The 23,810-nt window shown below is 29.1% G+C and overlaps 1 protein-coding gene across 2 annotated transcripts; it reads right to left on the bottom strand.

Moving 5' to 3' along the window:
- Positions 1-8,942: 8,942 nt before the first annotated feature.
- On the bottom strand, positions 8,943-21,585 carry LOC100749870 (zinc finger CCCH domain-containing protein 11A). Of its 2 annotated transcripts, none has more exons than XM_012381254.3 (6): positions 21,441-21,585; positions 21,088-21,187; positions 20,389-20,508; positions 20,124-20,298; positions 19,378-19,494; positions 8,943-10,750 (listed from the first exon to the last, which is right to left on the bottom strand). In XM_012381254.3, exons 2-6 carry the CDS (start codon positions 21,145-21,147, stop codon positions 9,819-9,821), a joined length of 1,404 nt encoding a protein of 467 aa, XP_012236677.1. In that variant the 5' UTR covers positions 21,148-21,187; positions 21,441-21,585; the 3' UTR covers positions 8,943-9,818. The 2 variants fall into 2 exon arrangements, with proteins under 2 accessions (XP_012236677.1, XP_012236676.1); XM_012381253.3 differs by lacking the exon at positions 21,441-21,585 and adding an exon at positions 21,276-21,292.
- Between the last annotated feature and the right edge of the window lie 2,225 nt (positions 21,586-23,810).

Below are 23,810 nucleotides of genomic sequence, written 5' to 3'. Positions count from 1 at the left end.
AACATAATTTACAAAATGAAAACTACATAGGTATAATATTATTTTACCTAATAAATATTAGAGAATGCTATACATTCGATATTTTATATTTTATATCGAATTAAAATATTTCAATATTTTATATCGAAAGTATATTTTTACATATTATGTGCGTTCTATGTGTCTGAGCATTTTCAAATTTTCCATAGAAATCCGCAGTCTAATGATAGGATCCATGTCTCCCATTTTTCCAAATATACCTTTACTTAAAAGGTAAAAAGCGGGAGCTTTAAATATCTCAACATATCTTGAAAAATGAAAAAATGCTAAAGGGACAATTGATCTTGTATTAAACATTTAAGGAAGTAATTGTTGATACAGTGGAACCTCGATGACTCGAATCTCAATGGAAAACCTAAAGTCTTCGAGTTGTAAAGGGTTTGCCCGATCTATGAGAAAGTTTGGTCCGATCTAATAAGAGAGGTTTAACAAACCAAAATGGCACCAAAAGAGGCATAATAGATATAAAGATTAACCTTGAAACAGTATCGTTATCATTGGCTCGTAATTGATCACAAGAGATTAGATTTGCGAATTGATTACTTAATTCTAGAATATTCAATTTTAGTTTGTGTTCTCTATATGTTATATAATAAATCCTCCTAATGGTCTTTATCATATAAAAATCCAGAATATAAATTGAAATGAAGTACTTTAAAATCAAGTGTCTTAATTCAAACCGTTAAAAACACCACTGACCTAACGATATCAGTTAACACTTTGACTGCCACACTGAAATCACATGTTTCGCTCAGGACGCTGCGGGAATATTTTTATTTTTCAAAACATATAATGGCAAAATAATAATAGATTGATGATGTAAGACAACGTTCTTTCCCAATGGACCGTTTATCTTATTGATGATCACGGATGACCACCGTGACGCTTTGGTAACAGTTGATGGCGATATATTATAACAAGGCTTTGTTTATATCAACAAACTATTTGCATTCGTTATTTCATCGTAAGCAAAACGTCCAGAATATATTGTTGGAACGTGTAGAAGATATTAGTAAACAGTATTTGCTCATTCTACGTATGTGTGTGCACACTTCTAACTTCAATTATATACAGGGTGGTTGATAACTGGTGGTACAAGCGGAAAGGGGGTGATTCTATGCGAAAAAAGAAGTCGAAAATATAGAATAAAAAGATTCTACGCGAAAAAAGAAGTCGAAAATATAGAATAAAAATTTTTCGTTTGAGGCTTTGTTCTCGAGAAAATCGACTTTGAATTTTCGCTCGGTACGCGTGCACTTATCACGTCTCGTTATAACGGATCTCACTGTAGATCGTTGTCTCGATAGAAAAATTTAAAAAAAAAAAATGAAAAAAAAATTTTTATTCTATATTTTCGACTTCTTTTTTCGCGTAGAATCATCGCCTTTCCGCTTGTACCACCAATTACCAACCACCCTGTATATGATTATAAAGCAGTATTTACGATTATTTTCTAAGCTGTGTTTATAATAATATTCGTAGATTACGCCTTAAAGATATGGACGCAAACACAGTGCACCGTTAGATGTAAGATTTGTTCTCATTTTTGTTTATTGAAATTCTAATTAAAATGTTCAATTAATTCTAATTAATTGTTCAATGGGGCACTTTTTGTTTCAAAGTATCTTGTATTTATCGGTTATATTCAAAATACCCTAACTGTCAATTTTCATACAATTTTTACAATTGTAAGAAGTTCAAGCGCTCTGGTCACCAATGACCAACGTGGCAGTCAAAGTGTTAAGGGTTAATATTCTTCAAATTATAAAAGTTCGAAGAAAAACACATTCAACTGTTAGAGATCTATTTGTTTAGAAAAATAAATGGCAGTTTGTGTTATACAGATTGTATATGATGAGCACGCATATGAAGAATCAGAAAATATGCAAGAATCAGAATCACGGTGAATGCAGATTAAAATACGATTTTTCATTGCAAGACATAGATACGTACGTATATGTATACAGATATTACCTATCGATATAGAAGTAAAATTCAACTCGCGACAGAGATTGGGCTTCTTCTAATTCGAGTTATAGAGGTAAAATAACACAGTCAAGCGCGTAACAAATAATTCGAAGTAAAATAAGATTATATTTCGAGTTTTAGAGCTTCTCGCAGTAGCGAAAAAGAACATATACAAAAATTGTAATCTTATAAAGGTTTCCAAACTATAGAGGTTCGAGTTAATCAAGGTATTCGATTGTATACGTGAATTCTCACTTTGCCATCAGTGTTTCATCTGAATCCCCATAAGTTTTTAAAATTGAAACATGTTTCCTAATTTTCAAATGTTTCTATATGAGCCTTAAAAGCAACCGCAAGATAAAAAGATATTCTTGACTAGGAAATTCCTTTGGTCTCTAATATGATAAATAAAATAGTTCTCAGAACGTGTGCAATTTTTTTCTTAAATAAAAGAAATCTCTTGTTTGTATCGCGAGTTACGATTACAAAAAGCATTTATCAATGAGTCAAAATGGCGTCAAATTCGCCAACATCTATGGGTAGTCCATGATGACATCATAGATGAAATTTCTTTGTAGTGAACCTACTAGGTACAGAAATTTTTCAATATGTTGTTAGCGGGATTTACGTAACGAAGTGTTTTCGTTTCGATGATAATTAAGTAATTATAGATAGCCAAGGTATATTGGTGTAATACCTTATTATCGACCAGCAGAAATCGAACAACTTATCTATTTAGAAAAGGTCTTTGAGACATCCGGTCAGAACTAGATGTTTAAAATGTTTTGTTATGAGTGGCAATATAACACAGTCATACGAATAAATCAGGAAAATTGGAAGTAAACATTAATAGACATGTATCACGTTTGAATCTTATATTTACTTCTCGATTTTTGTTAGCGCTATGTATGATACAGACGATGTTAGGAAAGTTTTGTTTATTTATGTAAAGGTATATTTATTATCACTAGTTAAGATGTCCTTCCTCCATTATTACATAACGTTCTATTTTGTTATCTTTTTGAAAACTCAAGTGAAAAATATGAAAAATAAATTGAAAGTTCAGAAACCTGAAAGTTTGGAAAACTCTGTAAAAAGTCTGTAAAGTCGAAAACTTGGAAATTCAACAATTTGATAATTTAAAAACCTGAAATTTCGGAAAATTGAAAATTTAAAGATTTGAAATATTAAAGATTCAAAAATTCGTGAAACAAAAGATTTAAAAATTTGATAATTCGTAAATTCCAAAATTTACTCTATAATTAAAAATCTTAATACTTCGACCAAGCTTAATATATAATGACTACTATTTTGTTGTTTGCAATTATGTTGTACTTTTTGATTCCAAAATTGAAAAAAAAATCTTTCCTAACATCTGACGTATGTATTTTCTTACGAGAAAACATTGTGCATAAATATTTATCATTCTTCGATGTAAACCAAGTTTAATTCCAAGCGTCGTTATTTTCTCCGACTACGAGGCCACAATTTTACTTATCATAACATAAATTAAAGAAAAAATAATTCATATCCGAATCAGAACAGCGAAAAATTCGAAGAAGAAAAGAATTTGTTTAAAAACTTAAGAGGAAAGAAGTTGTAGAATAAAATTCGCGGAATAATTATTTTTGCGGAAGAACAACAATAATGAAAAAGAAAAAATAGAGGAAAATGGTATCGTAAAAGAAAAAATCTCGTTAGCAATCAAGAGTCTCGCAGAGATTTTAAACCACAGTTTCTTAGACGTAATTTCTATAGGCGAATAAATAAAACAAAAAAAATGGAGAGCGTAAAAAAAACATAGTTTTTAAGTCGGTATTATTTATATTCGTGTAAGGAGTCGGAAAGAAGCAAGAGTAATTGAACGTTTGTTGTGTGTACATCGTAAAGGATATCTTCACATTTATATTATAGTTGATTCTAATCCCCCAAATATCCGTTTAAAAAACGAGGTCGAACTCATGATTTATATCCGGTGCAAGATTTTGATCAACCAGAATGACGCGAAACCAGGTATGTTAACCGTACGATTATGCATTCAAAATAAATAGTGTGTGCATTTAAGTAATCTTCGATTTTACCACTTACCTTACAATTCAAAATTCCATCTTCTTATTTTTCTTCAATTCTTCATTATTTACAGGAGGATGTTACTTTAACAATACATATTCATATTACATCTATGCGTTATAGACTCGGTAAAATCTATCAAATAATTTATTAATTACTAAAATAGTTATTGTTAATAACTAAAATTGAAAATAAGTTATACCAACATATTTAAAATAACATAAAAGATATTATAATAAATATTGATAATTAATCAATAGATGTTATAGAAGAGACTTGACGTTTATTTCAAGCTTCTACAATTATCTGTATTTTATTTTACTTCTTTAGCTTGTATTAGGTTGAAAATAATTAATACTAAATAGTATCTTTTCATATAACAAAAACTATATAATATGTACGTTGTTACTCTCCTACCGCACTGACAATGAGTGCCCTCCTTCTCGTTTTTATTTTTAAACACTATTTATATCAAATAAATAACTTATTTCGACATATATTTATGTATTTATTTCGGACAATAATAGTTATCTCTATCCAAAAGGAAAGAGAATTCGTAATAAAATATTTATTTCTTCAACATCTTGATTATAGAGCGTTACTTTTTACGCATGGATGTTCTTAATATTAATTTCTTACGAATCAAGCCTATTTTAATTTTTGAAACTAATTTTGAAATACTTTAAATAATCTTTATATGTATTAATCTTCGATTACATTATTCTTTGAAATATAATAAAATATTTTGAAATTGTTAATTTATATACCACGAAAGCATAGAAATATAATTTTTAAAACCCGTTTTATTTTCTTTGAGAATTTTTATTTGAAAAAAACCACTACAACATATGTATTTTGAACATGTGAAATAATATTTCGAAACAAGTATTTTATTTATTATTTTGTAAATGACTAAATACTCGAGTCGTTTATTTAAAAGAATACAAGTATGCTAAAAGAAATGTATCAGTCCGCACAAAAGAGAAAATCAAATTTATTCCGAAGTTATCTTAAAAAAACGAAATGAAAGAAATTTTTATGTCATTCTATATGTCGGGTTTACATTAGAATTAGAGTTAGGGGCGTGAAACGAATCTTCGTTCGGATTACACGTTGTCGTTATGCGGTAGAGAAGACATTGACTAGTGCAAATACGATTATAGAATTAGACAAGTAACCGCGGTAATTAGATACTCGAGAAACTAATGACAATGATCCTAGGTTCAATAAAGAATCCGCGGTCAACGGGATGATAGATGAACATGCTCACGATATCTAAGTCGGACTCTTTGTTAAAACGCGGAATATCCACCGAGCGTACAGACGCTAAGTAACTCGCTAATACGACCTCACGAGAGGAACGAGAATGTCTTTCCCGTCCCGATGATGCCACAGAGGCAAACTATAATGGGGTGTGTCTAAGGACACGAGATCATCGGATTCGTCGAGGATAGTAGCCTTCGTTCAGAAAGTGAGGGAAATTGACGTTGCTGATAATTGGTCAATTTCCATGTTGGTGGTTAGAAAAAGATGCTAGCCGCCCTCGAGGGAAAGCTGTACGTGTAGTGCGGCAACGCATCGACATCTGGCAATCATCTTACTCGAAGAATAGGATTTGCGTGTGGCAAACCACAGGACAGAAACCGTTGAAATATTTACTATCGAGTGCCGCTACAACTATTTCTTTTTAAGGAGAGCTATACTATTACTCCATACCTTTGTTAGATAAAACGTTCATCCCTTGACCGCGACTACGTTCGGCGACTGGCTGTCGCTTCGAGCCCAAGCTCATTATCACAAATCTCGAACAAATACAATCGGATCGAATGACGGCAATTGTTTAATTACGCCTATGATAGAATCTAGATTACGGTGTTAAGGGATTTTCCCGAAGTTCCAAAGGGAAGGCTCCGATGTCCTTTCATCTCCACATATAAAACATATATAAAACAAATAAATACAATTTCCTTCTTAATATCATTTCACAATATATTAATTAATATCTATATATTTTAATTTTGAATAACACTTACCTTAGAAATTCTCATTATAGAATATTTCAATATTCTCAAATATTTGATTATATTGAAGTATATCAGGTTATGCAAAGTATAAAATGAAATCTACGTGAATGTTTAAATAATTCATAACTCAGACATTTTCAAATATAAGTTACTATTATAAAATTACAATTACAAAATTCTACTAAAATACATATTACAACACTACTTTAATTGATTACTTTAAAAATAATAAATTCGAGTTTTCCTTCATCATTCATATATCTCAATTTTAAAAAATACCAATAAATCAATATAATAGAACTTATAAAAAGGAAAACAAACATAACGTGCAGTAGTTTGCAAATGTAATAATCGTATATTTGTTCTAATTTAATACTTCTTTGGCACAATACGCATCAGAAGGTACCTCGATCTGTAGAAATATCGAATGACCAACAGAATAATCTACAAATTCGTTTAACTTTTGGAGAAACAACATGGAATTCGTCGACCTTCTAATTCCTACCACAAGATTCATATCGAATAAAACGTAGGCAACAATTTTCACAGAATTTGATTTATTCGTCTAAGCACAGGTGTAGCTTGATTGTAAGCGTATAGGTTTGTAGTTTGATTAAAAGAGAATTAAATATCACTTAAAAATGTAAAAATTTCACATTTTAAGAAAGTGCTCAAATCTTTTGTACCAATTCATTTGGAAAATAACATTTAATTAAATTAAAAAATTATTATTTAATTAATCTATAATTATTTTTTAAATACTTTTTAATTATTTTTAATCGTCATTCATGTTATGTTACTTTCTTTTAATAAGTTAATTTTTTCATCCATACTTTTTTGATAATTTATATTTTCGATATTTTACGAAACTTTTCTTTTTGAACAAATATCTAACGACATTTTGAAATTGACAACAAAATTAAAAGTATAAATTATTAATATTATAGTAAAGCTACTGACAATAATAACGTGATGTCAAAGAACTCTTCCATTCAATTCAAAGTTTCGTAATATATCTAAAATAGAATAGATCAAAGAATTTCACATTAAACAGACATGTATACACATTGATACTATCTTATTAGTTGTTATTATTTTTCACAGAATACAAGATTTTGAACAAATTAATCCTGCTGCAATTTTATAATAATCAATTATATCTTGATCTCGATTCAATTTCAACCGAAACTGCTTTTGAAAAATCCTTAGCGACAGCGAAATTTAAATCATTCTACACAACGAAGAATTTAATTGACATTTTGAGTCCAATATTGGTCTTCAAATATTTTTAATTTAATAAATGTTCTAGTTTTTGACAATCATTTAATATTCTGCAAATGACTCTCCAAAATAAAAATAATTTGAATTAAAAATAATTGTAAAAACGTTGGACAGTAAAAAATATGCTTAAAGGCGATGTTTCTCTAACAACGTATTTTTAGGAAATATGGAGCTACATTGAAATATTATTCGTTAAGTATCTCATTCTACACGAGAATAAAGAATATTTTATCATCTTGTTTAAATTATTTAATTATTTATATACAGAGTAATTAAATTAATCGTGTAATTTTGATTGTTATAAGAAAAGACATTTCAGAGAAATGTCACATGATACACATTTCATATAAAAAATCAGAGTTATAAGTTATGTGATGACTTAAAATTAGGTGAATTATCCTGTATAATAGGAATGTTAAAAAAGCAAGTATCTTACACTTTAAAAATTTACGATATCTACTAAAAAGAATAAAAAATGTTCAATCAACATTGGTTCTAAAATCAATACTTGTAGATAGCATAGAATATAATCTTAGCCCCCAAACTTAGTTTACTGAATTCTATTAATTTAATCAACTACATTATTTAATAACGTAGTTGTGAATTATAAAAGTAGAAAATGTGTATATATCTATCAAACAAGATAACACAATATTGAATATAAATGAAAAACAAATCAAACGTCTCTTTGAAGTAAATAACAAAATGTTACGGTTGGCTATGATATTTTATTGATATTGGTGGTATCTTTCTTTAAACTTCAATTTCGATAAATATTTCTGTTTACGTATGAATTTTATTATTAAATTTTATTAAATTTGATTTATATAATAAATTTTAATAATAGTATTACCACGAGACGTAAGTACCTAAATTGTTTGAAAATATAAAATTACGTTTTTGTTGAAAAAGTTAATTATAGATTCAATATTGATTAAGCATCTTTTATTCCGCTTAATAAATATTGTAAGTTTTTAAAATTTCAGATCATTATTTTTTTGTACTCTGTATATAAATGTAATACATATATAATGTACAAGAAATTTTATCTCGTTTGTTGGAGTAAATAAAACACGTATAGTAATCAGAAGAAAAATACGAAAGGATAAATAAAAACGGTGGGAATGCAATCGTTTCCGAGAGTAATCATCGTGACCAAATGTTATAACACAGAAATTATATAATAACATACATAACACTGTATTAAAATCATATCGAACAAAAAAATACTGGAATAATAAACAAGCAAGGTTCATGAACCTTCTGCAAACATTAAACAGAAACTATTTTTCCCAAATTAATTTATTTTTTCAAATCAATCATTCATTCTTCCAATTTTTAGTTATTTCATATTAAGTAGATAAAAGAAAAAATGTTGAATGAAATTGAATATTAAATTTTAAAGATATTCAAAATACTAAGAACACAGAGTATCCCAGCTATCGTAGTACAATCAACAAATGCGTGATTCTACGTAAAAAATAACTCGAAGATATAAAATAAAAGTTTTTCATACGGAATTTTCATTTTTAATAAAATCGAATTTAAAAATTTGTTTGGTACAACACGTGAACTTGAATAATTACTTATTCGTATGCGAGTGAACAATCAGCAGGAAATTATTCCACGTGCGAAAATTAGACAAAAATGTGGAATACAATTCTTCCGTTTAAAGTCTCGTTTTCAAGAAAATAGGCTTCGAACGTATTTAATTAAAAATTGATTTGATGTAATACGTGCATTTAACAAATTGTCGAATTTAATATTATCGGAAACGGAAATTGATCCTATGAAAAAATTGTATTCTACAGTTTGTAATTATTGCTGCACGTAGAATAACCTTATATCGATTATCTACTCTTGTGTAGCCTGGAATTAGCAAAGTTTAAGTATATTTGACAAGTTTGGCAAATGTTATTCTATATTTTCAATTTGCTTTATCACGTAGAGTCTTATGTAATCATACCTTGATTACAGGGATACCCTGTATATTCTGCTAAGTCAGAACAAAAATATTAGATATTGATCTATAGCCACGCAAGAATCTAAAATTCTTCATTCATTCCTTCAGAAACAAATCACGCCCATATCGCTTAAATAGAATACAGGCCTCCACGAAACAATCGAATTCGACGATACGATTCTCCTCAACTTTTACTAGTCTTCACAACGATAATTAGTAGGATAATTATCTAAAAATCTTCTTTGTCTATTGAAGAATCAACCTACGACAAAATTCTATCTATGGACAGTCTCACTTATCTCATTTGTGGTAAAAAAACCAGACAGAATCCCTCAGTCAGCTCGAAAATGTGGGAAGTAAGTCGACCGAAAAATTTTATTTCTCCACTCATCGATTATTGATAGAAAGAGAAACAAACCATAGAAAATGAGCAAATGTTATTCCAGTCGATTTTTCACATAAGTACACGTTCCTTAGCTTCTCCTCCAAATCGAGGTTTTATCTTTGAGCAACGCGTCGATGTCCTTCAAAATATCATCCGACGCCATGTCCAATGTCAAATAATCCTCTTCATTTACATTCAACAAACTGTCTGCTTCTTTAGAATCCACTACAGTGTACGTATCAACCGATTTCTTCGGTTCACTTATTTCTAATTGCACCTGATCCTCATTCGTGCTGCTATCACATAATCTAACCTCAACTTCATTCTTCCTAGGTCTACTATTCGAACTCATCGACTGTGATTCGTTCAATCTTTCCATAGAACTTGATTCGGGACTATTTCTACCAGATCCTTCTTTCTTTTCTTCGATTTGCTCCTCCTGGCCAATTTTTTCATCTCGTTCCTCACTGTGCAGCAAACTCAACCTCTTTGGAGATCTTCTGAGCTTCACAGGCGGCACACTGCTCGAGATGACGCTACGATCATTATTACACTTCACTTTGCGCTTAGAAGTGTCCTCTTCTACATTTTCCAAACGTCTCTTCACTCCTCTAACAGAAATTGCTTCTTTAAATTCAGCTTCTGTTTCTACGGCGTCTTTCAGAAATCCTGTCGATTCCTTTGTATTGATTGAATCCATCGATTCTATGCTTCTGATTTTATTTTCTTCAAAACCTTTGTATTTTCGACGACGAATTTCATCCAGCGAAAGAACCTTGAAGTCCAATCCTTTTTTGTCGCTCGAATCGTTGTTCATTGACAGATACCGACAGATTTTTTTGGTCCTACGAGTCTTGATCTTCCCGCCACCAACATCACTCTGATAGTCTTCAGTCTGATAGGAATAGTAGGCGGCGCTTTCGGCTTGAATCTCCTCCAGACGAATCTCCTCGTATGTCTTGCAGTATGGTACCCTCAGCTGCGGCTTTACCGGAGACGGTACACTTTCATTGTCCGATTCTGGAAGAAACATACCACGAAATTGCGGAAATCTTTGTTTTATTATTGAACGAGAATGTTCCATTTTGTTGTTAAAATCCTTAGATATTTTTCATCTCTCGTTTTTTTTACAACATTTTACAAATATTTTAAAAAATTTCTGTGTGTTTACTTTTGATTTGTTTAAGAATTTTCTTTTAAAAGTCTTTATTTATGTTTACTTTTGATTCGTTTCAAAATTCTATTTGGCGTCTCCCAAGCGTCTTTTAGATTAAAATTATTTGAAAGACTTTTAATTAACTCTAAAGTGAGCTTACTCTGAGTTTTGATCGTAGATTATTTCTGTTATTGTCTAATTGTCGTTTTTGGTAGATTGAAGTAGCCTTCGATCTCCGGTTGAGATTATGGGGAAAAGTTTGAGTTTGAAAATAGAAACAACGAAAATGTAGAGTACAATTCCAATACTTTGACCGATTTTCCTTGGATATGAGTTCGGTGATCCATCTCTCTCCTCCCTTTTTCTATCTTATTTTGTGTCTTTCTTTTTCTTTTCGTTCCTTTTAACAATTTCTTATTTCCTACAGTTTAAGAGTAACTAGCACTAACTGTACAAACTTCTTTGATTTTACGTGATCAGGTAATCTATGCTTAAAATCCAATAGGTGAATTAGTATCGTCGTCGTTATCATCTCTTTGTGCTCCTTCTCTCTTATTTCCTCTCTCTCTCTCTTTCTCCTTTTTGGTTCTCTGTTTACTAATTACTTTTCAAAAATCTCTTTGAAAATTCGTCGCTTTTGGATTTTTTTCTAGTTCCCTCCAGGCTTCTTTCTCCATACAATTGGGAAGTACACGAACCAGCCAATATTTAAAACGATCTTTTCCTTTCTCTCTTTCTTTTATATAGATACATACATATGTATATGTATATGCAATATTGTGCAAAAATCTTAAGCCAGATATCAAATGGAAATCTTTTGTTTTTATTAAAAAATTTAATTTTCCTTTATTAAAAAATAAATTCCGTTTTTACTATGGGAGAAATATTTGACTCTAGAATTATTGGTAATTTGCTAAAAAAATATAAATTCAAGAGTTATTAATAATATATTGAAAAATATTTATTAATTTGAAATAATTGATATTTTGTGCAACTTTCTTTTGTTTTCCCTGAATAATATGCGAACAAATTTATTTTAAACTGTCATTTCTATTTTAACATTTCAAATAATTTTAACGTTTTTGATTTCCCTTTTCTAATTTAAAACACTATTCCTAAATAAATTGTGGATCGAGAAAACCTACAAACAAGAAGGGCCATCAAGACTTGTTCCTGTATAAAAATATTTTTTAAATGGCCTAAGACTTTTACAATGTATATGTATATATATAATACATATAATGTATATTGTATAACATATATATATATATATTTAATATATTTATTTATTTATATATATGGATATTTATATATATAAATATATAAATATTTTATATATATTTAATATAATGTTTAATATAATATTTAATATATATGTGTGTATATATATACTTATATAATAAATATTATAGATATATTAAAAATAAGAAAACGTGGATAAACGCACGACAATGGCACAACACAGTCAAAGAATCTATCATCGACAAAGAAAAAAGTTGACGATGAGAAAATAACCAAAAAATCCGAGTTTCGAGTGAAATTGTCGTCTAATTATCTTTAATTTAGTAGTTGTCGAAAAATCTCCCTTTTCTTGTTTTTCTTCTTTTCTTTTTTAACTGAGTACAATATTTGTGAACATTTTACAAATTAATTTGATCATCCATTTGCAATCACGTGGATTAAATTATTCCGGACAACAATTCGGTCGTGAAAAAAAGGTATGTGTCACTATGCGGTATTCGCAATATCAAGTGTCGCAATGCATAGTTTTAACGCAAAAGAGCGGCAGACATGGTAAATTTCACAAAACACAAATTAGTAAGGATCAAATGCTTCGCAACACTCAATGAGAAATTCTGAAAAATTTTGAAACGCAATTTGAAAGAAAAACTATCACAAATAATATTTATTTCAACGCTGGGATTGCTTTTGCAATTTACTGATTATTTATTACTCCAGGGCAATAGTGATGACTTTAAAACTAAACGAAATATTAAAATACATTATTTTGTAATTTTTAATCATTAAATCATTAATGAATCAATCAATTAAAAAATTACAGTGTTTTATCATTTTTAAATAGAATATTTCTTAATTTTTAATTAGAATTAAAGTATGATGCAATTGTTGTATAATAATGCCTTGGATAAATGCAAAAATAACTATTTGTGATAGTTTCAGATTCGATACAACAAATGCAAAAAAATAGGCCCAAAAAAACTATTCGACCAATGTAAAAAGACGATACAATTAATTTTATAAAACGCGAATTTTGTATCTTTATAAATAAATAATAAATTGGAAAAATTGTCTCTGTCACACTAGCATTATTTTCCCTTTCATTTCATGGCATCAAGTTTATTGGAATCCAAATAATCGTCTCGGTAAAAATTAATATTTTCCATTCGTTTACATGGATTAGTACGGAATTATTTATCGCATATTCAGCGTATAATCTCTCTACTTTTCTCTCTCTCTCTCTCTCTCGCTCTCTCTCCTCTCCTCTCCTCTCCTCTCCTCTCCTCTCCTCTCCTCTCCTCTCCTATACTCATTCTCTGTCCGCCTGTCTATTTTGTCCGTCTGTCTGTCTGTCTGTCTGTTTGTCTGTCTGTTTCTCCCTCTCTCTCTCTCTCTCTCTCTCTCTCTCTCTCTCTCTCTCTCTCACTCTCTCTCTCTCTACTTTCTCAACCCCCACTTTCTCACTTTTAATCGAATCAGTTTTTATTTTTGAAATTGAAGAGACTTGCTCACCTTTTGTTTCATCGTCAATCGCCAAACAAAGGCTTACAAGTTATTTTAAACGAATTCAACGACAATTTCCTTCGTTCTTTATTAATTTTTCAATGAAATAATTCAATCACTAAAAACTATATAATTTCTTGCATTTTTAATATAGGATAATTCTTTTTGTGTTAATTATCTCAATAATTATATTTTCCTGTTGATATTTTGCAAATTTTTCTTTTTGTGAATATACATATTGGAATAGAGACATATTTTTGAAATTGCCGTTGACCAAGCATCGCACGCGCGACTTCGAGAACACATGCGTTACAATTCGAAGAAAAATACGCAAATAAGTAACAATATATATCAATACAACAGAGATACGAATGACAGACAATAACGGTCATGCCGCTGCAATGACGACTTTTGGTAACAATAAATAAAAAAGGAAAAGGAACAAAACAGAAAAAAAAGTCATCTATCGACGAAGTAATATAATATAATTCGAATAAAGATTCATCTCCCGAATGGGGGACAATGATTTAAGAACAATTTGCAGCTGAACGCACACGATAACTAACAATTAAAAATAAAAATAATTCACAGATCAAAGAAAAACAAAAAAGCATATTGAACACCCCTTAAAACGGAGAAAAAAACACAACTCGAGAAGCATGTTACAAAAGGGAAAAAAAGGAAAGCTTTAAAATTTGAGACCTTTGAAAAATACCAACGAAACAAAAAAGAATTTATATAAAGAGTGTTATTATATAAATTGCAATGATCGACCGAGAAATTTTTCTTTCATAAAATACAGTAGAAAACGAAAACGTAAATTACCGATCCTGTGATAAGCGAATGATTTTGTAATCAACGACTCTTTCAATCAATCGAAAGAATCTCGCGGTAATTAATTGTAAATCAAGCCAAACCAGCGTCGTTTGATTGGCTGAACGTTGACACGAACGAAACAAACGATATATTAAAATTACTAATGTTATTCGACTATAATAAATAGCGATTAAAGGTCGTCGCCGGCGGCACGAGTCCAGCTACTGATCTTTTTTCTCTCTTTTTCTTTTCTTTCCTTCTCCTCGCTCGTTAAACGTACTAAGTTAAGTTTTACACTATTTCGTCTCTCAATAAGCACGCACACACACATTCGCCAAGAAGTGGCACGCATTACAGGCCCTGTGCTTTGAAAAGAACATGCGATAATTGCACTTGCTGCGCGAGAACGGGTCAAAAGACGATCTTGTTGCATTTCAAACAATCATTTAACTCTGCATCTATTTTCGACAGTATAGCGTGCCTGTCACGGAACTTTTTCTCATTCTTCACGTCTTTCGCCATTCTCTGACTTCTTTCTAACTCTCGCGAACGCGATCCTCTATTTCTCATTATTTGCAAATATATTACAAAAACATATATTGGGAAACAATTATTTCAATAATTACAATGTAATGTAATTATCAAACTGACCTGTATCGTACTATTATCGCGTATTTTGTTCTTTTTCATTTTTTTTCTTTTAAATAAATATTTTTTCCTGGCAGGAGACTGTTAATAGCGAAAAAAAAGGAAAAAAGCGAAAAATCGAGAAATTTCTCGTACATACACGCACTCTCTCACTTATTATATCGCCTATAATATATAATTTTTCTTTTTTTCAAGCTTATCCGCATTTCTCATTCTTCTTTTCATTCCTTCTCCCTTCTCCATGCACGTTTCTTGATCTACATCACAAATTTTGTTCTTTTCATTCGCATATTTATGTTCACGAGTTAAACAAAAAAATACAAAGATCCTGCAGTGTTATCTTGAGATTCAAGATCACTGCTATTCCTATCTCAAACTAATAGATTCTTTTCTTTTTCTATTCTAACCCTTCTTTGTTGTTGTTGTTTTTGCTTTCATCGAAATCAAAAAGAGAAATTCAATAAAAGGTAAAGACAAAAATTTAGGCACTAGAACGTAGAATTCTACCCGTATAAAACCGCAGAATCAATAATAATCCCGAATTTATCGATTTTGTGATCGATGATGACATTCAGACACGGCGACGATTAATTTCGATCGTGGATATATCATTTAGCAGTTAAATAGAATATAATTACTTCGTCATGCTGTACGATAGTCTCGTAATGCAGATTACACTTAATTTTTTTTTTATTTTCATCATATCTCTTCGTGCGGATCTAGGCGCAAATAGTATTCCGTAATAAAAATAAGGAATATATGTATATTCATATATATATGTACATATATATTCTTGCTTTCATTGGGATCTAGAATATTTTTATGATGAGAAATTCTACGTCTTTTTTCCTCTTTTTTAAATATTTCTAATAATGAAGCAATTATATAATTATTACTCGATCACGATGCGACTGAAACAAAATTTACACGTACTATTCCACCAAGTTCCGCTCTTATTTCTCTTTTTTTATTATTTTTTTTTCTTTTTCTTTTTTAAGAGTACGTATATGTAAATATGTATCTGTGTATGCATGCAATACGTGATATAAAGTTGCATTTTCCTCTTTCCTTAGGAATTATCTCGTTTTAATGTATAAATACACAAATATATATTTGTGACGATATATATTCATATATTTATGCTCGTAGCTTTTTCGTATTTATATTATATAACCTCACTGTTCGATCGTTTATTTGATATTCCCGTGCGATCTCCTTCGCTTTCTGCTCTAATCTTCTTAATCGCTGATTCATCGTAGGAAAACGAAGTACAAGAATATCCAACATAATCGAATAACGATATCATCGGCGAAAGAAACGAATCTAAGCTATAAAATTTCCCTCGGTCGAGATCGAACGATTAACATTCACTTATCAACAAATTTGAAAAAACTCGTTAAAAGGAATCATCAGAATAAAAAGTTCTCTTAATCCCGATGCTGTCATTAATTTCTCATTCGTTCTCGTTCACCATGGAGATTTCTTACATTTTCGATAATTGAAACTTTGAGTAAAACGAAACATGCTGCAAGATTTTATGTTTACGTTAGAATTTCTTTTTATACAGATTCAAGATTCGTGTTGTCTCGTGCAGCGTGATTCGATGAAAAATATTCGTTTCCCTCTTTTATACATCGAAAGATTTAGAAGCGATTTTCTTTCCTTTCTGTTTGTACAACACAACAAAATTTTGATACAACACGCTGCTATTAACAAATTTCGTCTAGACACGAATAGCTATACTGCTATTGCTCGTTTTATACTTATTATCCCATGCCATTTGAAAACTCGCTAATTCGTGTGGGAAGCCAAAACATATGAAGGCATTTATCATATTTCTTTCATGTGTACGCGCTATATTATAAATCAAGGCTGGGATATTACGATTGAATCAGATACTGCTTATACATATGTATATATATCCTTATAAATGAAGGTTCATATATCTTTGTTCGTTCTTGTTCGTCCATCTCGCCTTTATCGTCTTTCTTTCTTCTCAAACGAAAAACATTATTACGAATCGCATGTAAAAGATACATACAACATTATACCAAAAAGAAATGCGCGTATGTGCACATATATCTGGGGCAGTATTCGACTCGAATAATATTTTTCTCTCGCTTACGCTTCATCTAGCTCAAAGCATAACCTTATTAAAAATCACAAACAAAAAATTAGTACATGTTAGAATAATCTTTTTTTGGATTTTTTGTTTTTTTTTCATCAATTTGCACAAATGGTTATGCTTCAAGGGCATCTCACTGATGAAAGAAGTATCCTTTCTTTTGAGCCTTTTTCAAACGATCAAACATCAAACATATGAAAACTCAGTCTCAATTAAAAACTAAACAAACTACTTCACCCTAAACCAGTCTCGGATGTCGAATTGGTTATCAAGAAATCTGTGCGAGTTCAAATCGTGTGTGTGTGGCAAAGCGACGACCCATAGCTATCTTCTTATTTCATCCAGTATAGGTTCGTGTTTCGTTAGTGTTATAACACAACGAAAAGACGTGAGTACTCCGATCTTGTTTTTTCTATTATGCGGCATTCGGGAAAATTCAAGGCTCATCGCGCTGCCGCTGGAGAAAGATAGCCATAGGCAGTTAGAGGGCTACAGGCAAAGTTTAGATATAGCAGCCCCTGCAAAAATTGATATTCAAATCTACGTTTTTTTTTTTGCTTTTTTCGTTCTATTCTGTTCTTTTTTGTTTTTTTTTTCCTTTAGTTTATGATTAGGTTACCATGCTCATTTTTTGATGATACAGTTACTCTCAACTTTTCTAATTTATAATATAATTATAATGTAACCATAACTGTGTTCAAATATAGATGTAAATTCTGATTACAACTAGTCGGTAAATTTAAACCAATATCACTGAGAACACAGAGTTATCGGATCAATCTAAATGTTGCATGTTATCCCTCTTCCCCATGGTATACACTGTATGTGTATACAAAATTATATGTGTAATTTAATCATTATATTGAAACAACACACACCTTTGACTATAATTCTTAAAGTGTTATGTACACAAATGTACGAAATGATCTTTCAAAGAAATCCTTCACATGTCAATATAATTTTATAACCTTATTCTATCCAATAATAAAGACGACGATATAGATCACCTATTGCTTTTTCACTACATATTCATAACTAATGAAATATTCTTCTTGCATATATTTATATATATAATTTCATATATATCTTTATCTCTCTTTCATTTTTTATGTAAGCTAAATAAAAACTATTAATATTTTATTATATGTATCAATAAATTCTAGGTAGTGCAGTCTTTATTATTGAAGAGGAAATTTAAAACGTATCTTGTGGAAATTTACAATACATCAATATGTATCTGACACTATCAAAAGCCATTACTATTAGCAAAATATCATATAAGTTTTTAGTGACATTGATGCAGCTTAAGCTGTTTTCTCATAATGAACTTGTTTTTTTTTCTTTTTCTTTCTTAAATAACTTAATTATATTAATTTACAAGTCTTGTATGAATCAGATAAATTAAGTGAAAATCGATTAAGTATCGGAAATGTACTAACATTCCTGGTGCTCAATCAATATAAAAATCTGTAATCAATTTTACTGCAAAATAGAAAGTATAACTTTTTCACTTTTGCATATAAAGCATTGTATATGTTGTACGTTTATACAATACTTTACACCAGCTTTTTTTAAAAGACAATGTTTAGTTGTTTCATATAATTTTATCTGTGTTTCTCTCCCTTGTTTTAATATTTCATTAACGTATTTTTTCTATACTGGTTATTGGTCGATAGAAACTTACATTGTTACAATTAGGGCATTCCCGGTAATTTTAAAATCGTCTATATGACGTCATTTCAAGGTATGGGAAAGGAAATCTTGATGTTTGAGGTTGAGAAGTTTGCTGAGTATGAATGGGTGAATATGATGGCTGCTGAAGCAGCGGAGAATTCTGTTGATTTTGTAGTGGAGACAATGACTGTCCAGGAGAATGTGAATGTAAATTTTGTGGGTGAGAAAATGATAATGCATGATGGCAAGGGGAAGTTTGTGAGTTTTGTACATTAGCTTGTGGTATATTCAAATTGTTTGTAATGTTAATATTGTTTAGTATGTTGAGACTGTTAGACACGTTATTAGGGATTGTCAGGTTACTCGGAATACTCAGTGCATTAGGAATATTTATGCTTGTTTGTAGATTAGGTGGAAGGGAAAGAGTAGCCGACGTAAGATAATGTACGCTGAAAGATGGACGGGGGGGCTAGTAAAGCCTCATACCTTCTTCAAATTTGACGATAAGAGGATCAACAGCTGGACTACCAATAAAACTGCCTGCTTCACTGCTTCCTCTACCTTGATCTGACTCAGTACTACTACCATCATATTTTGTGTCATCTGTTAGTAAAGAAAAAAGACCTTATAAAATAAATGAAAATAACAGCATAAGGTTATAAAATATTGTAAAATCATAATTTACAGGGTATTCTAAAATAAAACAATTAAATAATTAAATAATATATTTTATGAATATATATAACAGAAATTTAAAATTTATTAATTAATTATAATGAATATATTAATCATGAAAATATCATTGACCTTTTATTTTATTTTATTCCTGTATGAAAGGTTATAAAAACAATAATGTATCGCATAACATTTGTGAGAAAGTTCAACATAATATAGAAACAAAATATGCAGAATGTTACATTTAATATTTCATTAATAAATAATAAAGCTCTCATTAAAAACAAGAACAGCATTTTGAGATGTAAAATTAATTAAAGTTACAATACTTTAAAATAATACATATAATTAAAATAAACAATTTAGTTAAGCACTGTTGATTTACTTTCATACTGAAATATTAACAAATCTGCTATTACTTCATACTGAATATTCCCATTTAAACATATTTGTTAATAAAATATTTTCCATATTTATGTAATATGCTTGTTTTATATATTGACATAATTTGGTTGTTTAATTTTGAAATACCCCATATGATAACATAATACTCTTACCTTGACGATTTGACCATTCTTGATTCATTGTTTTTGATGTTAAATCAAAATTTTTTACTGGATTAATAGGATCATTAGTAATTGTACGAGCGTTTTTATGCATAAAAGAACAGTGTGGTTTTCTACAACCGCCAGGTTGTGTTTCCCAATAACACGGGATTGATTTGCGATTTTTCTATTCAAACAAGTAACAAAGAAACATTAGTAAACTATTTAAAATTCCAATTAATGATTTATTTATCTGTAATATTTGAATGATGCTTACTCTTAATTCCATATGCCTAAAGTTACAATGTTCATCAAAGCATTTGCCCTGCTTCCAATATACGCACATTGTTTCACAACCCAAGGCAGATGGTTCATGTCTAAATGGACAGTTATCACCCTACAAATATAATTATAAATTAACAAAAAAAACAAATAATAAAATACATCAAAAGTATAATAATAATGAACTAACAAAGAATTGTTATAATTAGTTGCAGTGCTCATGTACAATGTAAATACTGCAACAATCTATAATTCAAACTTCAACAATTCAAAATTCAGCAGTTAACGTTATTTCATATAATTTCTCATAATACATTATGAAAATAAATATTTAATTATTTATACATAATGACAAACATCACAATTTTCAATTAATATTACCATCATGAGTAACAAAAATTGTTTCGGACACGAACATAGTAAACAATATACGACAGTTAAATTTTTCAAAGTAAAAAAAGTTCAAAGTGATCATAAAATGAAGAAATACAACTGTTGTAGTATATAAATAACACGATTCACTAATTATTTTAAAACGACGGATGATATCGTAGAGCCTGCCACCAACATGGCCGATCTAACCTCGCGCATTCAATGTATCAGAAACAATATGGAACAAATCTATCCAACATTTAAAATTTTACGGTGATGATTAAATACAACGAATGTTTCGTGCATTTTATATTTTACATACCTTTGTGCATGTTGAGTAATAGAAAAAATAACAGTCGGTATTCTTATGACTGTGCTCCATTTGCAAGAACCGATAGAAAGATGAGTGATCGTGTTCTTTACTGAAAAGAGAATATTTATACAGATCACTATTAAATGTCACATTTCGTAGGAATAAAGCGAAAAAGATCAAAGTGAAGTATCCATTACCACTTTGTGCGAAACATGATTACAACTTATAGTGTATCGTGTTCAACCGCCAGATCCAATGTTATGGAAAATTAATTTGAATGTAGAGGTTTCGCAACCACCAATATTTGTACCGACGATAATGACCTTTTTTCATCGTGTATTCAATATATATTCATTACTTACGTGTGATGGCAGTGATTCCTAGGATGACTTCTTTTTTGCCCCTTCGCTTTGACCCACACACTAAATCAACTCGCACACAGATTCAAGTAAATAGTTCGACCGTGGCACTTGTCGCCCCTTTCGTTAGTGACGCTATTCGCTACCGCTACAGATACGATGGCGTAAACTTCCGAGAAAACACGGAACCACACGACTTGTTACGCGCCCTTTTTGAATTAGTACAATTATTACACAGCTATAGTGACTCATGAATGAAGTTAAAAGCTTTTATATACAATTGTATATGTCATATAAATTATTTTCAAACGTTACTAACACTTTCATGAGACACAACTATGATGATTATATTGATCAAATTTGAAACCAATCCGAAAATGCATGTAAAAGTTGTAGAAGTTTTATATATATATATATTTATATATATATATATATATTTATATATATATATATTTATTTATATATATATATATAAAAGTTTTTTTATCGTAAGTATTTCGTGAGCTACTTTACATGCTAAAATGATGATTTATGTAACATGTTTGATTTTCAGCTAATAATACCATTAAATAATATACCGTTGCTAAGAAATAATAAATATTATCTGAACTAAGCTAAAACAAATTATGCACATTATATAATATATAATATAATAAATGAAATAAGTAATTATTTACATCTTTATTTTATTTACATCTGTAAGTTTAGAACAGATTTTTATAAATTGCAATACATTTGTTATAATATGTATTTAACGAAAATAAATACAAAATATTCAGCCAAAAAAGTATTCAAAAATAATTTCTTTGAGCTGTATTATATTCATATTTAACCATTAAAAAATATTATATATAAAATGATTAATAAATACACTTAAGTTAATGATTTACAATTTAATTGCATATTTAAAGTAATATAACAGTCACAAATTGTATAGTAGAGATACTAACATATAATATTTTTACAAATGATTTTATAAATATACACTTTTAATACTTAATGTCAATATTAAGTACATTACCTCTATTATACACTATTTGATTACAAAATTATAAAATAATTGCATTTAAAAATTATATGTTTGAATAAATATATATAATATTTAAAATAATGTGTTTCTTAAGCTAGAATTTAACAAATAAAGTTAAATATTGAAATATAGTTACTTAAATACTATAATTATCACAGAATTACTGCAAGATAATTTTTTTAACATAAATTCATCGAAAGTGACAAAATTTATTCATAACAATATAATATTTACATCCTAAAATATTCATATAAAGAGAAAATAGAAATTTGAACAATGTGTAATTAAATCGACTAAATAGAAAAAATAATTTATCAAAATAAATACTTTAAAATCATTAAAATAACGTCTTAAATTTTATTTTATTATAAAGATAACTTATATTCAATCATAAAATTTTAATTTTTCGTATATTAAACAACATATAAAGCTTAGAAGTAATATATGCTCTATGTACAACAATATAAATATTGTTTTCAATAAAGATATTTGCAGAAATCAAAATACAATAACAATGAAAAAGAAGCATTTTAAATTAATATTTTTAACAAACATATTTGATAAAATTATACAATATTACAATGTAACAAATATATAATATTTAAAAGATTCAAGCAATATTCTTTTAGGGACTAAACATACATAATTGTATAGCAAGAAAGTAAAGATTTATTATAATTAAATTAAAACTTGAATATTCCGTTATAAGACATAGATTATAAGAACATATCAATGTTTAAACGTGATGTGTACATAAAAAATTTTTGCGTTTTAATTTTTTTACATACTCAGATATGTAAGATATGTACAGACAACTATAAATGTACAGTTCATTCCACTATAATATATATAACATATAATATATTTTCATAATAGACTCAAATTTTTCCGTATATATGATTCTGTGATCATGTCCCAAAATATTTTAATTTAGCATATTGTAATAAACACAACAAAAAATTCTTTAATCATAAAAATTTAATATAAAATTTTAAATACAAGATCTTAGAAACATAACATTTTACAAAATAAAACATAATAAGTAGAACTTACATTTAATCAATGAGATAAAATACAAAAATTTTAATCTAATCGAATAGTTAAATATCCTGACTAAGTAAACAAATATTATACAACGAAATGAAGACTTTTATGTTCTGCATAATACTTAAGTGTAAACAAATTATTCTTCCAACATCTCATATTAATGTGAATTAATTAAAAAATTTTATTTTACTTTTTTATTTTAAAAAAACTGATACTAAATTTAATAAATTTGTTATAGTGGAAAAAACTGTTTTTGTTTTCGTTTTGTTTGAAAAAATCAGATTTTTAAAATAAAA

This window comes from Bombus impatiens, unplaced genomic scaffold (assembly GCF_000188095.3).
Source record: "Bombus impatiens unplaced genomic scaffold, BIMP_2.2 scf_0129, whole genome shotgun sequence".
Taxonomy (NCBI): domain Eukaryota; kingdom Metazoa; phylum Arthropoda; class Insecta; order Hymenoptera; family Apidae; genus Bombus; species Bombus impatiens.
The sequence above is the reverse complement of the archived record's forward strand: the minus strand, read 5'-3'. Positions and strand labels throughout refer to the sequence as shown.